Source organism: Fukomys damarensis, unplaced genomic scaffold, assembly GCF_012274545.1.
Source record: "Fukomys damarensis isolate Sample0158 unplaced genomic scaffold, DMR_v1.0_HiC HiC_scaffold_37, whole genome shotgun sequence".
NCBI classification, from domain to species: Eukaryota; Metazoa; Chordata; class Mammalia; order Rodentia; family Bathyergidae; genus Fukomys; species Fukomys damarensis.
Window position 1 is genome coordinate 21,865,760 of NW_022900949.1, and position 21,594 is coordinate 21,887,353.

Genomic DNA, 21,594 nt, shown 5'->3' on the forward strand with positions numbered 1-21,594 from the left:
TTTTTAGGCTGCTCTATTTTAATATAAAGATGAACAACTTCACTCATTATGTACTGCTTCTCTTAACATTATCTATAAAAATGCATATCATTATTAAAAATTTGAAACACACAGAAATCTAGAAAAAATCCTCAAGCGCTGTTGATGTTTTAACGTATTTTCAAACTTCTTGGTAGTTTACAGGGTTTTGTTATTATTTTCCTTTGGCCTATGTATTACATAAGGACTCTGCAAGCCTTTACATATCCACGCTCCCATCTGTCCAGAGGGCTATGTTCTAGGCAGCCACAGACAGTAGCGTGCCCTGTGCAAGCTGCTTTCCTCCATCCATCCCCAGCACTGCCACAGGCCCAGTGCCCCCAGCCTTTCGTGTGCTGAGCCCTCCCCTGCATCAGTTCGCCTGGTGCTTCAGGGTCACTGGATGAAGTGACGCCAAGGGTTACTTGAACACAACCTCTGCAGTTCCAATCTGACAAAGAAGATGGATGCTAACCAACGCACAGGCAAACAGTACAGAGTGGTCCTCGTTTAACAACTGTTCTGACTTACAACTGTTCTATTCTTTAAACCTCACTGGCAGAGCCTCATCTGTTTTTTTTAATAGAACATCTTGTTTAGAGCAATTTAGCTGACTGTACTGTGTAATACAGTACTATAATTTTATGTTCTATTATACATTACAGTACTGCATGTAAGAGTTATGCAAATAAAAGTACAGTCATCAAGTTGGAGTTTCCTTCAAGCATTTCTCTGTTCGGAACACTGTAATGTGCACTGTATATTCAATTTCTCGTATAGTGACCAACCCATTTCATGGGAACTGACCTTGGTCATTGGAGGGATGTCCTCATACACAGCACTGACCTGATGGACAAAGGGACACAAATCGTCCTAGGCAAGGCATCATACTAGTAATGTTAGCATGCAATGTAAAACTCACAGATTTATTTCTGGAATTTTTCATTTAATATTTTCAGACCAAACTCACCCGCAAATAATGATATAAAATGAAACCACAGATAAAGGAGGACTACTGCACATATTTTCCTATTTTGTTGTAAAACCTGTTTCAACATCATTCTACAAAATGAGCAGTATCTCACAGGGTAATACAATTACGTGAGCATGTATGGACAGAAGAGGGAGAGGGAGTCAGTGGGGTGGGGGGATGCAACAGAAGGGAAACTAAGGAGACACCAGCAGAAAGGGAAGTCGGAGAGATTCCGACTCGGCTTGCTGTAACATGGAAGGACACACACAGTTCTTACAAAAGCCTCTACAAAAACTGCCCAAAATGAATGTAACTATTTTGCATCACAAACATATACCAATTCCCCCACAAACACCAGGAACTGAACTCAGGATCGTGCGCTTGCCAGACAGGTGTGATGTGCCACTGAGCTATGTCCCCGCCCCCCAATTACATTTTTTTCTAGGCTAGCGCTAAATCAATCAACCACTACATGTTAAAGGTGGCCCCCAGCTGAAGGTCGGTAAGGAAATGGCAACTTCAGTCTTGCAAGGGCAGGAAGAAAAGGAGAGTTTGCCAACACTGGTAATGAGAACACACCTGGTCAACACCTTCGTTTCAGCCCAGCTGAGACCAGAAGCAAAAAATGAAATGATTTCAACCCAAACTTCTTATGAATGAAGCTAACAAATGTGTGGGGTTTAAAGCTGCCAAATTTGTGGGGTTGGGGAAGGAGCTGCTATAGTGAATATCAAAACCTGCACCTGCCATACTGAGCTACATCTCTACCTGTCCCCCTTTAATTTTGACATGGGGTCTTGCGGCTGCTAAATTGCCCAGGCTGGACTGAAACGTGGGATTCTCCTGCCTCAGCCTCCCAAAGTGCTGGAACTATAGGCCTATACCACTGCACCCTATGATTATTTTTATGGCAGCAAAGTAAATTAATGTATTTGCTGTCAAAGAGGAAGCAGAGAATACTGAGAAGGTATAAAGGGAACAGGGAGCTAGCTCAGAGGGGCTCTCCACTGACAACTGTGCAGACGATTTGAACACCACCACAAACATCATCAGCTTCCATAACAATATATCACAACCTGTGCCAGCCCATAAACACACACGGATATGGACTGAAACTGTGATAGTGAGATGTTTTACATGGTCTCACAATTTACTCCACAAAATAATTATTAGTTACGAAGGGAAAAATAAAATACCTACATCCTTCCAATCTGATTATGTGCCAGCTAATAATGTTATGAAAAAATGACTTCTATGCTGTTTCCGCCCCTCCAAAAAAAAAAAAAAAACAGGACCTGAATCTAATAATGAAAAATAGAATCCAAAATAACCTGTGATCTTCACAAATACTGAGACAACTGCTGAGAAGACTAAACAGGAGCAGCAAAGCAGTGTTAGTTTCTTGTTATGGAGAGGTACTGTGTGATTTCTGTGGGAGAACTTCCTTGTCTGAGAAAGTAAATATTCTGGGGTGATAGGGCCCTGGGTCAGCAACTTACTCAAGTAGGGAATAAAAAGGAGGTTTTTCTCAACCACAGTTGCATATTTCTTTAAAAGTCTAAGATTGCTTCAAGATACTATTTTTCTTTATCGGGGGATGCTGGGAATCAGATTCAGGGCCTCATGCTCACCAGGCAAGCACTGCACTGCTGAGCTACATCCCTGGCACATGTACAAAAAGAACTACATGCTTTTTCAAAAGAAAGAAAAGCCCAAACTGAGTCCATCTTTAAAAGACTATAGAATTTCTACAAATTCAAAAACACATTTACTAAAATTGTTTACTCAATAGTCAGGTGAAACAAACTGAGCTGAAGACAGAAAAGAGAAAGGAGAAATGGAAGGGAAGGAAGGAGAAAGAGGGAGAATGGGAAATTACCCAAGTCTAGAGCAGAGAGATACAGAAATGGAAAATAGAAGAGGTTAACGACCACGCGGGGCAAAAATGAAGCCCAAGTATGTTTAACAAAAGTTTCCATGAGATAGAATGGAAAGGATATTAAAAATACAATAGCCAGGATTTGTGACCAAAACTATTCAAAGACATAAATTCTCTCCATCAGGAAACACAAGTCCAAAAAAGAATGGTCACACACAGACACGTCACAAAAACAAGAACTCATACGTGAGTGGGCAGCAGTCTGAGGGGCAGGCACGAAACCACAAACACAGTGCTCAGAGTATGGGCTTGGTCTGTGTTGCTGGCAGTTGCTGTTGAGGTGGTACACTCGGTGGGGGACCTGAACATGATGACACATGCAGTGCATGGGAAAAAGGAAGAGAGAGCAAGGAAACTCCAATGACATGGTCTGCACAAGACAGAAAAGAAAGATCCAGAGCAGGTGGAAGGACCAGGCCCTGAATGCACACAAGCCTGGCAACTGACATCAAGTAGGTTGCAGAACTGAGTTAAGAGAAGGGGGCCAGGGATATGCTCAGTGGTGCTGCCAACCTGCCTTGCAAGCGCAAGGTCCCAAGTTTGATCCCCGGTACCAAAAAAATAAAGAAAGAAAAGAGAAGAGAAGAAGAGAAGAGAAAAGAAGGCAGCTTTTGGTTTTTATTTTCTTGTTTTGGGTATTCCCCCCTCCAAAAGTAAAAAAGAAAAATTTCTAATATATTAGGGATGGGCAAAGGGAAAAGGAAGTATGGAGAAAAGTTTTTCTTCCTACCAGGAATTGACCTCGGGTCCTTGGGCTTGCAAGGCAGGCCACCGACCGCTGAGCTAAATCCCCAGCCGGAAGAAATTTTTTAATTAAAGAGTCATGTCAAAAAATAAGTGCTGTTCGATCCCAGATACACCACCCTCAAAAAAAAAGTGCTGGGCCAGGGATTTACCTTAGTGCCACCTGCCTCGCAAGCGCAAGAACCCAAGGTTCAATCCCCAATACCCCCCTCAAATAAAAATCTAAATGTACCCTAGGGAAGTACATTAAATATTGCAAAGTAATTTAAGTGTCAGCCTGGGTAATCATGAATCTATAACGGTAAGAATTTGTACTACTTGGTAGAATTTTTTTCCCCTCTAGAGCCACTTAACTCGAATGAAGTATAAACAAGTGGGTAGTCAGGTTAATGAAGGAGCAAATACTTCAACTAATAAGGTGACACATCAAAATTAATACCAAACATAAATCCAAAAGTGAAGAAGCATCAAGAAATACTACTACATGTAGCTCAGTGGTGCCATGCCTGCCTGGAAAGTGCAAGCCCTAAGTTCCATCCCCAGTACCGAAGGAAAAAAAACAATGAAATACTACTACACAGTGATTAAGGAAAAAAAACAATGAAATACTACTACACAGTGATTTTTTTTTTCCTATTTCTTTAGTCTAAGGAAACTGGAAGGAAGATTTAGGAAGAGAAAAAAGTGCCAGCCAAAATGAAGACCATAATGTGGCAGCTATTAAAACAATTTGTCATTCTTCATGAATATTTTCCATGTTTTATATAAAAACACAGACGGCAAAGACCACCTTCAATTTTAGAAAATGGAAACAAAAAAAACTCTGAAATCTTAAATTTTAATATAACTACTATGATAATTTAGTCTAACACTTTATTCTGTAATCATTATTTCTCAATCTTCAACTAGAAGTTTGAGCACCATAAAACAAGGACCATACAGTTAAGAATCTGAGAGTTCTTTATTGTGTATATATTATTTTAGGTGTTCTGGGTTTGGTGCCTACTATACTGTACTATGTATGTATGTATGTATTTAGGCAGGCTGGGGATTGAACCCAGGGCCTTCACACTGAACTACCACCCTAGTCCCTTTTTCATTTTGAGACCAATTGCTAAACTGCTCAGGCCAGCCTTGAACCTGCTTGCTATCCTCCTGCCTCAGCCTCTCCCAGGGCGCTAGGATTACAAATGTCTACACCATGCTTGGCTCTATCATTTGGATATTAAATGTCCTCCAAAGGCCCAGGGGTTTCAGTCTTGCACCCCAGGGCGACATTAGAGTCGGTAAAACCTTTAAAGAGAAGCTCTTGCAAGTCTGTAGGTCATGTGGAGTCTGTCCTCAGGGGGTGACAGAAGACCTTTATCCCATGGCTTCTTGGTCTTGAGGTAAAAGGGCTACTCTGCAGCTCGCTGCCTCACCAAAAAGAGTCAACTAATCATACACTGAAACCTAAAACACTGTGAGCCAATAATCCAACCAAGCAACCAACAAACCAACTGCTTGTTTTTATAAGCCAATTAATTACCTCAGGTATCCGTTATAGCGACAGAAAGCTGACTAGCAGTGTCCTAGAAATATCACATATACTTCCAAGTTGCTAGACAAAGTTCCTAAACATCACCTAAAAATCAAATCCAGGAGGTATTACAAGAAATGAATGTAATTGTACAGTCCTAGTACTTCTGGTTATTTGCTATGGTAAATACCTCTGTAAATTGAGCATGTGGCATTTTATATATGTTTACTTATGACAGAAACCAATTTTTCTGTCTACCAAGTTCCTTTGGATCTCTCTCTCCCCAAAAGACACTTTAGCATGAACAGCCCCATGCTTTAGAATTCTCTCCGTCTTTAATATTCTTACATACTATTCCTAGCATGTGTCTAGGTAAGGTTTTCCTTCCACCTTTTTCCTTTGGCACTCCTTGGGCTACTGAAATCGTCTCGTCTAACCCCTCCCCCACTTTTCCTCTATTACTGCTTAGAAGTATTTCCACCTCTCTATTTCTTTCCCCTTCTTGGGCTCCTGTCAGTTGGATTTAACGTGGGCCTCCATTCTATGTAGTTCTTATTTTACAAACAAATACACATGAGCTTGCATTGTGAAAGACTCCTTTCTTTCTAGAGCTTAATCTGATTTACTCATTAATTATTGCAGTTTTATCCACTGTTATTTATCCCATTTATTGTGTTATTATATCAACTACTCTAGTTTTTCAAACCTAAAATTTCTACTTGTCTCTCTCTGTTTTTTTTTTTCTTTCTCTCTCTCTCTCCAGTACCAGGGACCTTGTGCTTGATAGACAGGTGCAGCACCACCACCGAGCTACATCCCTGGCTCTGTTTCTTTTTAGTATTTGTTTCAAATTAGAACCTTTTATTACATTTATTGCACTGATTTGTTTTCTCTCTTATACTTCCTTCAGGATAGAACTGGGTGAGAGACTTTTTATTATTGCCAACATAGGTGAAAGAAAGGCTTTTTTGGTTTCCCAAACCATGAATAATTCTCAATATAAACTTTTTAAAAGTGAGAATACTGTACTAGGTGTTCCTAATATTAGAAGGATAGGGAAAATCTGAGAAGCAGAATTCCATGCATCTTGCTGTCACATATCCTTCCCATCAGGAACGGGTGCATGATCTACTCAGAGCTCCTAAAATTACATCATCCTCTGAGTGTGGAGTGAGTGGTATTGGCCATCACAGACACAGCCTCCCTAAGTCTCCATGGTCTGCAGTCAAAGTGACTGAGGCACAGTTTCTGCATGACTGAACATTAATGTGAAAAGCAACTAACTGCATTACACACAGAGAAAAGAAAACTATCAACATGTGATAATCTGTAAACTGATCTGTCTTTATTCTGATGTCAGATTCGCTAAGCAAGCACCTTCCAATTATAATGTGTTTTCCCCAGATGATTACTTTAAGGAAGAATCACACAAACAACATTTGACATTCTTGACAGTTACATTTTTATCATCAATAATTAAATGACATTCTTCCCTACCAGCATCTCTGAGATACTGGATTGAGTCAGCTCCCCTGATCAACTCTAGGCATATTAATTTAAAAAAAGATTATTATAATGTATGCCTGAAATGATAAGGATTTCAACCAATGCTATACCCATAAGAAAAAGAAAAATGGCTTCTCTTTTTCTTTTCAAAGTTCTGGAGATTAAACCCAGACAGCACTGAGGTACATGCCTGGCCTTTTTCAAAAAAAATTTTTTTGAAGATGAGGTGGTGGTGCTGCCACCTGCCTCAGAAGTGCAGAGTCTTAAATTCAATCCCTGGTACAAAAAAAAATTTTTTTTGAGACACGAGTTGCCTGAACTGGCCTCAGTCTTGCAAACTTATCTCAGACTCCCAAACAGCACAAGTCACTATGCCCAGCTAAGAAAAAAAAATGGATTTTAAAAATAATAAACTGAATATAAGTGATGTCCAGAAAGCTCCAAATTAATTGGGAAAAAACTATTTAGGTCGCACCTGGTGAGTGATTTTTAAGAAGGAAGAGAAGATGATGAGAGACAGGCTCACACACTCTTAACTCCTAAACAGGATACAGTATTTCACACAAAAACACAGAGGAGAAGAGGTAGAAAACTCAGGAGACACAATTACAGAAGAAAATACAGCTCAGAAGAATCAACACAGACAAGGATCATATACTACTCTCATCATTATAGCACTGCTCTGACGGACACTATGGATGATGACTTTTGTAAACTTACTCAACTTAGTACATATACCTGAAATTTTAGTGGAAATTTTTCAATTTTCTACTAAACTTTCACTAAATCAAAACTTTGGAGGCTTTTTTAAAAAACAGAAATGCAGTAAGTTTTATTTTAAAATACTAAATACTGCCACAGCTATTCCCTCTACAGTCCTTAAAGATGGCTGAATATTTTACTTGTTGTCTGATCTCATCCCATCTGCTCCACATTCGTGGTCTGTCAAATACCCTTCTCTTGAATCGTAATTCTTTATTTCCCTAGAGACTTCCTTTCCACCTGACAACTTCCCCGTTTTAAAATAAACCCGATCCAGTCTCTTCCTCTGTCACATTTACCAACACTTCTCAGCTGTGACCGAGCTCCCTGTTAGGATTCTATTCACTTGCCTGTTGATTATCTTACTGGTAAATACACAGCCTCCTTCCAGCTCTTGTCACTCAGTTCACTCACACCTGTACCGGTGCATCCGGGTACTTCATTTCCACTTCTCACCAGTCTGAGTTCCACGACCTTCATGCAGGCCTTCAAATATTTCTCGGTAACAAAAATCAACTTGGTTTCCCTGACCCAACATAAATTCTTTCCAATCTTATATGTCAGACAAACCCTCTGGAAGAACAAAGGTTTTATTGTCTTTTTCCTAACTCAATACCAACTACTTTTGATCTCTTGGCCTAATAGCTAAGGCTGTTATTTTTCAGGATTTCCTTTCAAATCATCAATATTGGTCACCTCACACAGCCTGTGCATTACACATTACACTTCTGTGCAACTGCTTGTGTCAACCATGTATCTGAGACTGGGAGTCTGGCTGTGCTCCTTACCACCAAGAGTTAAATTCTACAACACATTTTAAGCATTAGGTCAAATGTTATATTCTCTAGACATCTTGTTCCTTCAACAGAAAGTAATTTTTCTTGACTCTGAATTTCTTTTGTACTATAGATCATGAAAAATGTTGTAACTATATCTATCCCCAGAAAACTGCTATTACTAAACATTTTTCTTCCTTCTAGATTATGTGTTCCCAAGAGGCAGAATCGATTTATGGTATATACACTTATTTCCCCAAAGCAACTAGTAAGGATCTTACACACAGAAAGAACTTAAAGAGGCTAAGGCAGAAGGTTCACCTAGAGTTTGAGGCCAGCCAGGGTTACACAGTAAGGCCTATCTGGGGGAAAAAAAACTCTCCCTCTCTCTCTCCCCAAATGCTTATCAAATGGGAAATGGCTGAGCTTTGAAAAGGGAAATTCCATACTGCAGTTCTCACAGCCTGTAAGATCGATGTTATCGCCACATGAAAACTAAGGAGGCTAGAGAAAGGGGTGGAACAGATGCAAAGGGTAGTGGATTCCCATTCTCTAATTCAGAATACACACACTCACTGTCCACTAAGCCAAGTATCTGAGTAATACGTTGAACAGAGAATTCCTACACATCACATAGTAAGGTCTCCTATTCTTCTTTCTGTCAATAAATATGTACAAAGAGTTCTAAAAGACCTACATACCCTGTCCTTTAAAAGGTGTCAGTTTTAGGAATCTGAAAATTCACCTACTACGTCTTAATGCAATATGACAAATCTAAATATATTTAACAATAAGAACATGGTAACATAGTCCATCCCATCTCCTATTCAAGATTATGAATAAATTCTTTCAGGCATCATTTTGTACTCTTAACTACAAGCCTCTTGTACCATTCTGTATGGGAAGCTTTCCATGCCCGAGAATCAACTTAGAATTATTACCTTTACAACCAAGCCTGGTACATATCTATGGATTTAAGCTCCTGCTTGGTTAGAGCAGAAGTGTCATCTCTGTCTGAAGGAAATACACATTCTAATTTTGGCTTTTTACAATAACCAATTCCTAAACACTACCGTGACAAAGTGAGGAACTTAAGACAATAGTGAGGATAAAGGGGAGACAACAGAGTTCAAAAAACACAACCATATGTAAATTTAGTCATTACAAGCACTCTAAATAAAAGAGTAATGGCATTATCCCATAATTTAGAAAACTTTCTCATATAATTCACTTCCATTTACACTACTTCCTTCACTGAATAGGGATTTTCAGGCCTGCCTCTTTTGCAATTCAACCAGGCACTTGTAAGTTCATTTGGCTTTACAGCAGTAAATTTCATTACAATAGTAATGAAAGTTACTACTTCTCCTCAGTGGCTCACTCACCAACCAAATGGTATCGCAGTGCCTTTATCACAGTTGAACCTATCTTCCAGGAGCCAATAGTGACAATGTAGTTCGGATGCTGTGAAATGGGAAAGGTCTCACCATCTCATCTATAGTGTGTTATACTACATAATAGCAGGTTGTATAATATACCAACAGAATTACTTCCTTCACAGGCTTGTTCAAGACCCTGTCCACAGCTCTATGCCATTTTATCATGTGTGTGTGTCCCTCAAACTTATCTCCTTAAGAAGTTATAACCATTTCCAAACCCTTGAAATTGCTACAAAAAAACGTAATACTTTCTTGTTTTTTAAGATGACGATTCAAAAAAGCAATTCTAAAGTCTGGCTTTTTTTATTTTTTTCTTTCACATAACTCTCTTCAGGGTTTCATTCCAAACTGCTACCACCAGAGGCCTACGATCCCTTTTCTGCCCCAATTACCCCTTCCTACGTGTGAGTCACAAGTTGTGTACACTGGAACAAAGTCTGCGGCATTTGTAATATCCTGGGATGGGACTTAATGGTATAAGCATATAGAAATATGCTATATAAGCATTTCTTAATCATTTCTTCAAGAAGGAAAAATAAGTCTTGTGATTAAAGGGAAATATCAGATCTAGAACAACCTAGATGAGCGATGGTGAACCTACAGCAGGAGTGTTGCAGTGGGCTGTCCATGTCATTGAAAGCTCGAAGACGCCCCACAGCTGACTCAGATAGAGAGTTCTCAAGCTCCATGCTCCTCACAGGTGACAACTCACTTGGGCCATCAGTAATACTTCACTACACACAGGGACTCACAAGTGGTCCTCAATGTGCCACACTTCTGCATCAGGGCTACTTCACTCTTTTCCTTCGGTTCCTACCCACAGCTGAAAACTTTTCTTGAAATACAAAGGGGACACATGGTAAAGAACAAAGATCCCATTTCCTACAAACTAGTCTTGACAAATCTGAGTACAATCTTACCCTTGAGGAAGAACTTTACCTCTAATCAATAAGCACTCACACTATACTCATCCTACAGAAGACATATGAAGAGCTGGTTAACATTATCACTTCATTAAATGAGATCTGTTTAATTAGAACAGTCACAACAAACCTGAAGTGTCATAAGTAAAAGAAATTTAAATGTACAATAAGTGAAATCGATGAGATCAGTGAATATTTTTCTTTGCATTGGTGAGGTTCTAAATAACAATTACCAGTAAGCTCTAAGTCACAAAGAGAGAGATCAAGATGTCCACTTACCCTCGGTGTCTGACTATTAACAGTTCTTTGATCTTTATATTTTTATTCATTTTTTTAGAACAATGAAACTGCTTCAGCAAAGCAGTAAAATTTTATTTTATAATGTTTTGTGTAAAAAAAAAAAAAAAAAAAAAAAGAGAGAGAGAGTAAATGATGAAAACATTCCAGAGTCTCAACCGTTAGTTGTTTTCCTTCAGTACCAGGGACAAAAAACTCAGGATTTTGTGCTTGTCAGGCAGGCACAGCACCAGTGAGCTACATCCCTGGCCCTCAACTGCCTTATAAGAGATACAATTTCACAAATAAGAGATAAATAAGTCTAAGATATAGATCACAGAAACATAAATGATTGTTTGGAAAAATAATAAGAGGCATACTGGAGAAAGTATATACAACACCACGTACAAGAATCCCAAAGTGGGGCCGGGGGAATTAGCTCAGTGGTTCCACTGCCGGCCTCGCAAGTGTAAGTTCCTGAGTTTGATCCCCAGTACCAAAAAAACAAAAAACAAAAAAAGATTGCAAAAGTATTTTTAAAAAAGTGTTATTATCAAAAACAGTCAAGGGCCAGGGATTTAAGCTCAGAGGTTCTGCCACTGGCCTCACAAGTGCAAGGACCAGAGTACAGATCCCCAGTACCAAAAAAAAAAGTCAACACAGTTTGCAGGAGATAAAAACTGTGCTTCGTTTTATGGGTTTAGTCCCCAGTTCCACCCAAAAACAATTTTTACTAGTCACAAGAACTCAGAAGAAGGACACACATCATATATAACAAAAACCTTAAGTTACATATTTTACAAATACTAGTATAGCATATCAGGAAACTACAAGTAATTGACATGGCAGTGTAATTCTGGGAGGATGAAACTACAGAACCTGGTAAGCATCAGGTATGAAAAGCTCCATATGCTATGTTAAGGGTTATAATTTTATCCCCTAAGTACCAAAAGATTCTGTAAGAAAGTGAAACCTGGTTGTGTGCACTTTAAACAAAACATCAATTCTGGTAGCATCTAAGGAAGCGACAGGATAATAGAGTAAAGGTTAAGACCTCGCTGGAAAAACTGAGATGACACAACGTATAAGACTTGACCAAGCAACATATGGAAATAAAAAGTTAGAAAATGGTAAACTGGTAAAGCACAAGAAAAATTTTTTAAAATAAATGATCATCAGGCTGGGGCTTTAGCTCAGTGGTTCCAGCAGCTGCCTCACAAGGCACAAGGATCCAACATCAATCCCCCAGTAACTAAATGTCTAGAAGGCACAGACTAATGAATAATGAAAAAATCAAATACAAGTGATAGTTGAAGCTCTAAGTAGTTATAAGATATTCTCCAATCGAATATGCTTGGTATAGGAAGTAAAAGAGAAGAAAATAATAAGGGAAAAATTATTAAGGAGTAACCAAAGAAACTGTAAGATACTGAGACAATCTCAGAAATGGGTAGCTGTAAAGGCTTACCTTCAGAAAGGAAAAAAAAGATCTCAAATCAATAACCTAACTTGGACCTTAGAGAACTAGAGGAACAACAAACTAAATCACTGTAAGCAGAAGGAAGGAAATAATAAAACAGAGCAAGCCGGGTATGGTGGCACACACCTGTAATCCCAGCACTCGGGAGGCTGAGGCAGGAGGAGAGAGAACTAGAGGAACAACAAACTAAATCACTGTAAGCAGAAGGAAGGAAATAATAAAACAATTAGAGCAAGCCGGGTATGGTGGCACACACCTGTAATCCCAGCACTCGGGAGGCTGAGGCAGGAGGATAGCTGTGCTGAGGCAGGGAGACCAGCCTGGACTACATAGTGAGTTCCAGGTTAGTCTCAACTACATAGTAAGACCCTGTCTCAAAAAAACAAAAAAAAATTTTAAATTTTAAAAAAACGTTAAGAGCCAAGATAAAACATAGGAAAATGACAAAATTAACAAACCCTTGTTAGTTATCTGAGAGATCAACAAAAGTACAAACCATCAAGTAGACTGATCGAGAGACTTAATTTACTAAAAATCAAGAATGAGATTATTACCATCCTTACCAATTCCAAAAAAAGGCCTTTTACTATGAATAAGCATATGCCAACTAAGCAATATAGATGAAATGGCAAACATACAACTACCAAAACTGACAAAAGAAGACACAAACCAACAAGCCTAAAACAAATATTTTAAATCAATAATCAAATTTTTTTAACCTAATAAAGGGCATCTACACAAAACCCAGCACTAACATCTTATGGTGAAAGAGGGGACCAAAGATGCATGCTTTCACCAGATGGGGAAAGGGAAGTTTCCCTTTCAAAGCTCAGCACCTCAGTACTGCAAGATGGAAATGTTCTGGAGATCCATTGAGCAATGCCAAAATGCTGAACATTAGTGAACTTAAAAAGAAAGACAACTGGATATTAAGTTACAGTCAGAAGCAAGAAGTTGAGTTGGGCTACTGTACAGTAGGGTAACTATCTACAAGTAATAATGACAATGGACTAGTGCCTGTAAACCCAGCGCTGGGAAGGCCACAGCCAGAGGATCACAAGCTAAGGGCTACACACAGAGCCCTGTCTCCAAAACACACCAGAAAGGGGGATTTAGAAAACTTTCATTGTAGAGAAATGATAAATGTACAAAGAGATATGTTTAACCTGACTCAAACACAATGTATACATGCACTGAAACGTCACATTATCCCATTAATAGGTATAATTCTTATGTATCAGCTAAAACACAAAACTCTAACTTAAATTTTAAAAACTATCTGTTATGTGTACTTGATTGTGCTTTTCTCAAAGTCTAGTTTTTGAAGAACGAATGGAGAAATAACCTACAAGCATTCACTGGGGGATCAATCCTTTCTTCTGGGGTGGGGACAATACCAGGACCTAACTCAGGATCTTGTGCTTGCAAGGCAGGTGGCAGAACTACTGAGCTAAATCCCGGGCTCTCTGGGGATCAATCTTACACTTGACTTTGCAACTAAAAATGTAAATTCCACTTCTTTTCTCTGTTCTGTGACTGAGAAAACACAAAGCATGTGAATACAGTAATGCAGAGTTCTCTCTCAAACGTAATCTAAAACTAAATTTTTTAATTTATTTTTTTGCTTGTTTTTGTGAGACAGGGTCTTGCTAGTATTCCACGCTGGCCTCAAAACTCATGGCAAACCTCCTGCCTCCGCCTCCCAAGTGCTAGCATTCAGGTGTGTGCAATCACGCCCACAGGTACAACTCAAAATTTCAGAGTCTCCTTTCTTTGCTTCATTCCAAGTGTATCTGACCTTCTAAATCCTAACAGACCCAGAATAAAAGGGCAAGTCTAAATTTCTCTACCTAAACCAAAAAATATATTAAATTTCTTCAGCTTTTGTACTTCTTTATCCAATAATGGTAATAGGTTTAGTTATTCTTAAGAATGCTTCAATCTCTTTTTGCTCTAGATACGAGTTCTTTGTTATCGGGTTCTTAAAGCTTCTGCAGGTACAGCATGCACAGGGAAGCAAAAGTTATAAATGGACACACTCGACAGTGACACCATCACACAGGGGGCTGCCACCGTGACTGCCCCCTAACCACAGAAGGCACTGGTCTGAGCCCAAGCCACTGGTGACCTGAGGACATAATCCAGACATGCACAAACCAACAGCAAACTAAAATACATCTGCAAAGTGGGCCAACTTTCACAAAGTTAAAGAATATGTATGGAAAACTGCTTGAAATCATAGAAACAGTCTTGCACAACAATTGAGTTAGGTCAGTTAATAACTAAAAAAATAAATCAACAAAAGTAAGTAGGCTCAAGGAATATTTCTAAAGGTACAAAATTACAGAATGTCTTAGAAAAACTGAAAAAATCCTTACATTTTTAAAAGAATGTTCTTCATTGTAATTACAATGCGCAAGTGAAAATTGGTAGCTTTTGCCTTATGCACTGATTCAGAATCCAACACAATGCAACCCCACCGGCACCAAACTAGGTGCAATTTAAAATTCTACTTCTCATTTATTTTTTAAATGAAATGTAAAAGGAAAATTATGTGTTCAATACATTAACAAACTAAAACTTTAAAAAATGAAATTAATATTTCAAGTAAATTCTTCATACAGGGACTACTAAGCACAGTGTAGCAAAAGGGAGCTCAAAAAAAAAAAAAAAACTACAGGAAGGATCTGAGAACACAGAGGCATTCAGAAATTTAAAACACTTAACATTTTGCTTCACCAGGAGACAATAAAGCCACGCTGACAGGCCCCTGGAGCCCCTGGAGCGCAGATGCGCAGCTCCTGCTTCACCCAATCCACACAACACACTAGCTTTCAACTGGCAACCACCAGAGAAGATGCTAGTAAAACTTACCATTGTGTATTGCATTCAGCAACTCTGAGAAAGCTTTTAAGTAAGGAAAAAAGGACTTCAGGTTAAGATCATTTTCAAAAACAGAAAAGAAATACAATGGCATAGACTGAATCAGTATAATGAAATTTCAGGAAGTCAGGTATTACTGCTTGAATTATTACAACTGCAAGCTTCACTTACTTTTTACATAGTATATAAATTTCTAAACATTGTACTCGACTTACCAATATACAGTATTTTAATTACTTTTTTAAAAAAAATGCTTAGTAATCTATGCAACTTCCTGGTAAAAATGAGTCCGTACAGGATGTCGCTCTACATAAGCAAATTTACCTTCAGGTACGCTCAATGATACATATTAGAAAAACTTCAACATGTATCATGCAACCCTCCCAAACATTCTCATTTCCTAGACTTCAGTAGAGGACTCAATATACATCGAGATCTAAGCAAGAAAGTTACCTAACAACAATGTAAAATACTGAAAAATTAACATTAAAACAATGGTATTTCATCAAGGGGCAGAAGTCACAATTCTACAATGGAAGAGCTATACTAAAAGACCAATAATGATTACAGTTTGCTCATGATCGGACAGTAACACAGATCCTGAACACAGGACAAAACAGTACATTAATATATCTTTGTAGGAGAAGAATTTTCAATTAAGAATAAACTGCATTTTGGGAAATAAAAGTTAGAAGTTCAAAGGTGGTACAATACCCTAGGAAAAGCACTAAAGAATCAAAAGAGCCCACGTGGGCAACTTACTAGTTGTTGGACAAGCTCCATCGTGCCGATACTGTGTGGAAATTTCTGTTGGGAGGGAGAAGAAAGGAAATCAGCAAAGAAACTGCCATGACTCGGGGAAGAAAAGGAGGTTAGAAAAGTGGAGGGAATTCATCTGAAAATCTAGTTGACTGGGCCAAACTATCAGCTGAACAGCTGGAGTATGTGGGGTAGGAGGGGAGTCATACATGCATCACAGAATTTTCACAAACATTAAGGGGTGTGCAAATGTCTTGGGGGGGGGGAGTGAGGAGACCCCTAAGGGCTTACAAATGAATTTGTAGAACAATGTCTGAATATAATCGCAGCACTCAGGAGGCTGAGGCAGGAGGATCACTGAGAGTTCAAGGCCGGCCTGAACTACTTAGTAATGAAGTCACTAAGAGTGAGACTCTATCTCATAAAAACAAAAAAAAGGTTAATGATATTTTAACCCCCCCCAAAATACAATTTTTAATGGGGGGGGGTGAGACAGGGTCTCGCTATGTAGTTCTGGCTGCCCTTAAACTCAGAGCAATCCTCCTGCCTCAGCCTTCCCAAGTACTGGGATTACAGGAGTACACCACCACACCTAGTTTAGAAATTACAATTTTTAAATGGTGATACTTATACAACAAATCCAGTATGGCTTATGTAACAGTATAAAGGTTATTGAACTATACCCAGTTCACTTCCTTGTAACCTCACTTTTGCAAAAACAATATACATTGCTCTTATTCTTTTTGGGTGGGGATCGAACTCGGGTCCTTGCGCTTGCAAGGCAGGCCACCGAACTACTGAGCTAAATCCCCAGCCCTGCTCTTATTCTTTTATTTCAACTAAACGAAGAAAACAAATGTTGGCCTGAAACAATAAAATGCTGCGCTAAGTAGAAGCTGCCATGAATGTGGCAAATAAATTTCTATATAGTATTGTAAAACAAAAAACAATAACTGACAAAACAAGGACCAAGACTGTGACTCAAATACCCTGGCTTACTGCAAAGACGGATTCCTTTGGTGATGGCACTTTATAGAAAGACAACCATGATATAAGGCCAACTCGTCAAAGATCAAAACAACATGGGAGGCTGAGGCAGGAGAATCACCATGAGTTTGAAGCCACCCTGGGCTACACAGTGAGTTAAAAGCCCAATTGAACTATATAAAACCCTGTTTCAAAACATCATCAAATAAAACAAAACAAAACCAGGTTTTCCAAAAGAAAAAGTCCAAGATATAACCTGGTGTCAGCAGTATAAATGCTCTGTGCAATTTCACTTGCAACCTCAGATAATCAAGGCACACAGTTATGAACTGAAACAGTAAGAAATGTTCCAGGTATGCTTACTGTATTTTCTTCTACTCTATAAGACTTTCTTAGTAACAACTATTAACAGCTTACTAGGCTAATATTTGTACCTATTACTTTTTTCATAGAATCACTAGCATTAATGAAAACATTTTACCTCAAAGACATGTTTCATTTTACCAATCTAAATCATATGATAGTTATGTTTAATAAGAACTCTTTGATGGATACAAAGGCTCAAATGAAAACTTTAAATACTTTACTTTTTTTTTTTTGGTTTTTTGAGACAGGGTCTCACTATGTAGTTGAGACTGACCTGGAACTCACTATGTAGCCCAGGCTGGTCTCGAACTAACAGCGATCCTCCTGCCTCAGTCTCCCGAGTGCTGGGATTATAGGCGTGCGCCACCACGCTCAGCCTAAGTACTTTACTTTCATTAGAAGGGGGGATGGGAATTATGAGATCCATTCATACTCACAACTTATCTCTTTTGAAAGTGATCACCACCAAAAGAGAATCTCCAAAGTCTCCTTTTGTAGCACACTTATCACCACTAAAAAGGAATCTCAGCACTGAAAAGGGTTTTCAAATATCTTATTTTAGGAATGGTACGACAGACAGCATTGTATTTAAAAACCTGAAACAGATTTTTAAATGGAGAACCATGTATTTTGAAATCTTTTTTTTTTTTTTTGGTACCAGCTATCGAACTCAGGTCCTTGCGCTTCCAAGGCAGGGGCGGAACCACTGAGCTAAATTCCCGGTCCGAGAACCATGTATTTTGAAAAGACACAAGGTGCCACAAGAAAAGAAGTTAAGGCTAGGACAGGAAGATCCCAAATTCAAGTGCTGCCCAGACAACTTAGCAAGAATGCCAGATGAAATCAAGATAAAAATAAAAAGGGTTGAGGATACAGCTCAGTGCAAACAACCTGGATTGAATCCCAAGTACCAAGGTAAAGAAAAGAAAAAGGTAATATTAGACCATCAGTTTTATTTTTGTAAAGAAAAATACATTGTCAAGCTTTCGCTTTAGTAAATCATAAATTCTTATAATGTAAACATAAATAGGAAAGAGGAAAAACAAGTTTAACACCAAATGCTGTAGTACTAATTTCCAATGCATCAAAAAATCAGTTACCTAACATTCAAATCCCAAAACATATCTGTAGGAAAGAACTGAGTCAGTAGTCTAATATAATCTATAAGACAAAAATTTACAACCTGTCGCAGTCATTCAAAACATTAATTTTGCATTTTCTGTAACTCACTGCAAGTCCAGCAGTGATGGCAAACTTGCTAGCACTTGCAAGGGTAGGAAGACCACAGCAGCTGCCGATGCTCTGCAGCCCACCACACTGAACACGCCCACCTGGGTTGTTCAAACTCCCTGCAGTGGGCCACTATCAGGATGTATTTCAATTCAAAACAAAAACCTTACAATCCAAATCTTGATTAGATAGAGCCTCTGTAATTTCCTCATCTAATCTAGGAGTTTTTGTTCTAATTTGATCTGGAGCTACTAGAACAAACATCTATAACCACAGTGGTGAACAAATAGAACCCTGCCTTCACGAAGGCAGTAGGACAGTAGACATGACATCTAACACCATGCCAACACAGGCTTTAAAAGTCACCTTCACCACCACTAAATTAGCAAACTGTCACTAAAGCAAATCAATCTTTTAAAAAGAACATCATCAAAAAAAATTACTGATGTAGTGCAACAGTATACATTTCCTCCTTCCTACTTCAGGAGTTTCAGTTTAGCAGTTACTAAGCAATTCTGCAATTTAAAATTAAAGGAAAAATTAACATAATTTGCTCATAGTAAGCTTAGTAATAAGACTTACTTTAAGACCAGTGTAGTTTTAGACCCTCATCGGTAAATGTATTGAATTTCATTACTAAATCACTCTCAAATCATGGGAATACATACCACCACCACTTACAGTTGTGCTATTTCCCCCTTGTTCTAAATAATGAGTCATAACACCGTTTTCTCAGGGCTTAACAAAGTGTGTGTAATCCACACCAAGTGTTCACCAGCAGTTAGCAATTCTTCACTTACTCTTAGGCTTACGAAGCATAATTCCTATATAGTATGACATTTACCCAAGACAAGGAGACTTTACTACTAAGTTTACTACTAAGTTTTACTACTAAGTTTATTGGTAAGAAAATGATCTAGTCATAAAACTTTTATTAAAATGCATAAAACTAAGAATATATTATCTCTAACAGTTGAGAGGGTAATCTAACTCCTGATTTAAGAGACTATCATCTTCAGAATGATTTCTAACAGAATTTATCAAGTTAAATTTAATTCATTTACACTTTGTAAAATAATAACCACAATAATTTTCCCCTCAATTAATATGACTATCTACAAATGAAGTAGAAGAAATATACAAACTTCATCATTTCAGCTACCGATGGACCATTAAAGCTGCCCTCTGAGAGTAATTATCCCATAAGGACACTACTTCCAATGTCTGCGATCTCCCAAAATCTGTGTCAGGGAGTAAAATATCTTCAGGCCATGTAAACCAGTATTTTAATTCCACTAATTTGAGGGTGTGTCTCAGATAAACATTTATATTGAACTTCTGAAACTCAGGAATTTTCAGACTATGCTTCAAAACCTTAGGGAATCACTGAAGATCTCTCTCCTAAAAGTAGACAGAGGCTTAATTTTCTCAGGTGACTGTGTGATTATTATGCTTCTTGTGAATCCAAAGTTTCTGCATAACTTTTTTACACTTACTTTTTGTCTTACCCTAGAATTTATTGCTAAGCCCTTCTGATCTCAAAGGAGACATACAAATAAAAATGTCTATTCAGGGCCGGGGATTTAGCTTAGTGGTTCCACTATCTGCCTCACAAGCATAAGATCCCGAGTTCAACCCCTGGTACCAAAAAAAGTCTATTCAATGTGTAATATATTTAAATCTAACTGTAATCTATTTTATCTTTTCCACCTTTAAAACAGTAGTTCTCACCAGAAGAAATGCCAGATTTCTTTTCTGACTGAAATGGAAGAGAGTGCTACTGGCCTAATGGGCAGGGTGCTGGGATTCTGGTAACAATTCTACAATGCAGCACTATATACAAAGAATCTGCCCAATCAAACTGGTCCAATATGAAACGGATGAAACATCCTGCTCTAGAATGCCCCATAAAGCTACTAATTGTCTGAAACAATCTTTCCACTTATTTCTGAAAGAAAATTAAAAGTAGGGCAAACAAGTCCACCACAGGCACCAAAACTATCTCTAAGAAACAAAGAAATTCTTGGCTATGTGATCTTGGGCAACTTATTTTTCAAAGCTTCCATTTTCCTGGTTGTAACATAGAGGCATTAATAGCACTTCATTAATACTATAGTTGTTAGCTAGGATAATATAAAGAAAGCATTTAACAGAACTGAACACGTAACAGAGGCTATTTCTCACATCTAACTTCACATAATCATATACTCAATTCTCTTGGAATAGTTCTTCTTATATTTCCTTACTAAAGTTATACAGTACATGCACCACTAAAAAAAACTTCAACAGTCTCATTTGTAAAATATACAATACAAAATATAATGGACATTCTTCACTGAACATTTCTTTTTCTGCACCATTTCTTACCTCTCTTCCCCACCAACTAATAGATATAATCTATAATAGTTTATATTCACTAAAAATCTCATTCTTTCAACAATCAGAAATCTAAATCCAGAAGAGAGGTGAAGTTTACAGTCACTATGTATTAAAAATGATTTATTTCACAATTTCTGTTAATATTAAAACTGCTAAGGGTCTGCATTTCCATTAATTTTTTAATTAAAAATATTCATAACAAATTGAAGATACAAAAGCATCCCAATGGTGAGAATAACGATATATACAAACTTGCTTATATTATATTAAAAATGGTAAAATCAGTAAACATACTGGAAAACAAAAATCAAATCATTTCAGACAACTAAAAGTCTGATTACTAAATTTTATTACATCACTTATCACTGGAAAAATATTCCAGAGTAACTCATAAGCTTTATTGGAGAAATTATTTAGAAAATAAAGACTAAAAATGAAATTTATAGAGAAAGGAAGCTAAAAAACTCTAACCAAATACATACTCCAAAAATACATTTTATATGGGATATTTCTTATATGGGAGGGGCCAGGGTTAGCTCAATGATTCTGCCACCTGCCTCACAAGCGCAAGGTCCCAAGTTCAATCCCTGGTACCAAAAAAGGAGAAAAAAAAAAAAAAAAAAAAAAAAAAAAAA

The 21,594-nt window shown here is 38.0% G+C and overlaps 1 protein-coding gene across 9 annotated transcripts in view; it reads right to left on the minus strand.

The window, feature by feature from the left end:
* The window catches only part of Mllt10 (MLLT10 histone lysine methyltransferase DOT1L cofactor), a 177,508-nt gene that overhangs the window by 27,858 nt on the left and 128,056 nt on the right, over positions 1-21,594 (minus strand). For 8 of the 9 annotated variants that reach the window (XM_010619837.3, XM_019206869.2, XM_019206868.2 and 5 more), the window contains 2 exons: positions 16,001-16,045; positions 15,230-15,262 (listed from right to left, as the gene is read on the minus strand). In XM_010619837.3, the coding sequence (XP_010618139.1) occupies positions 15,230-15,262; positions 16,001-16,045 (78 nt within the window). The remainder of the gene's footprint in view (positions 1-15,229; positions 15,263-16,000; positions 16,046-21,594) is intronic. The other variant, XM_019206866.2, reaches the window with a different exon arrangement.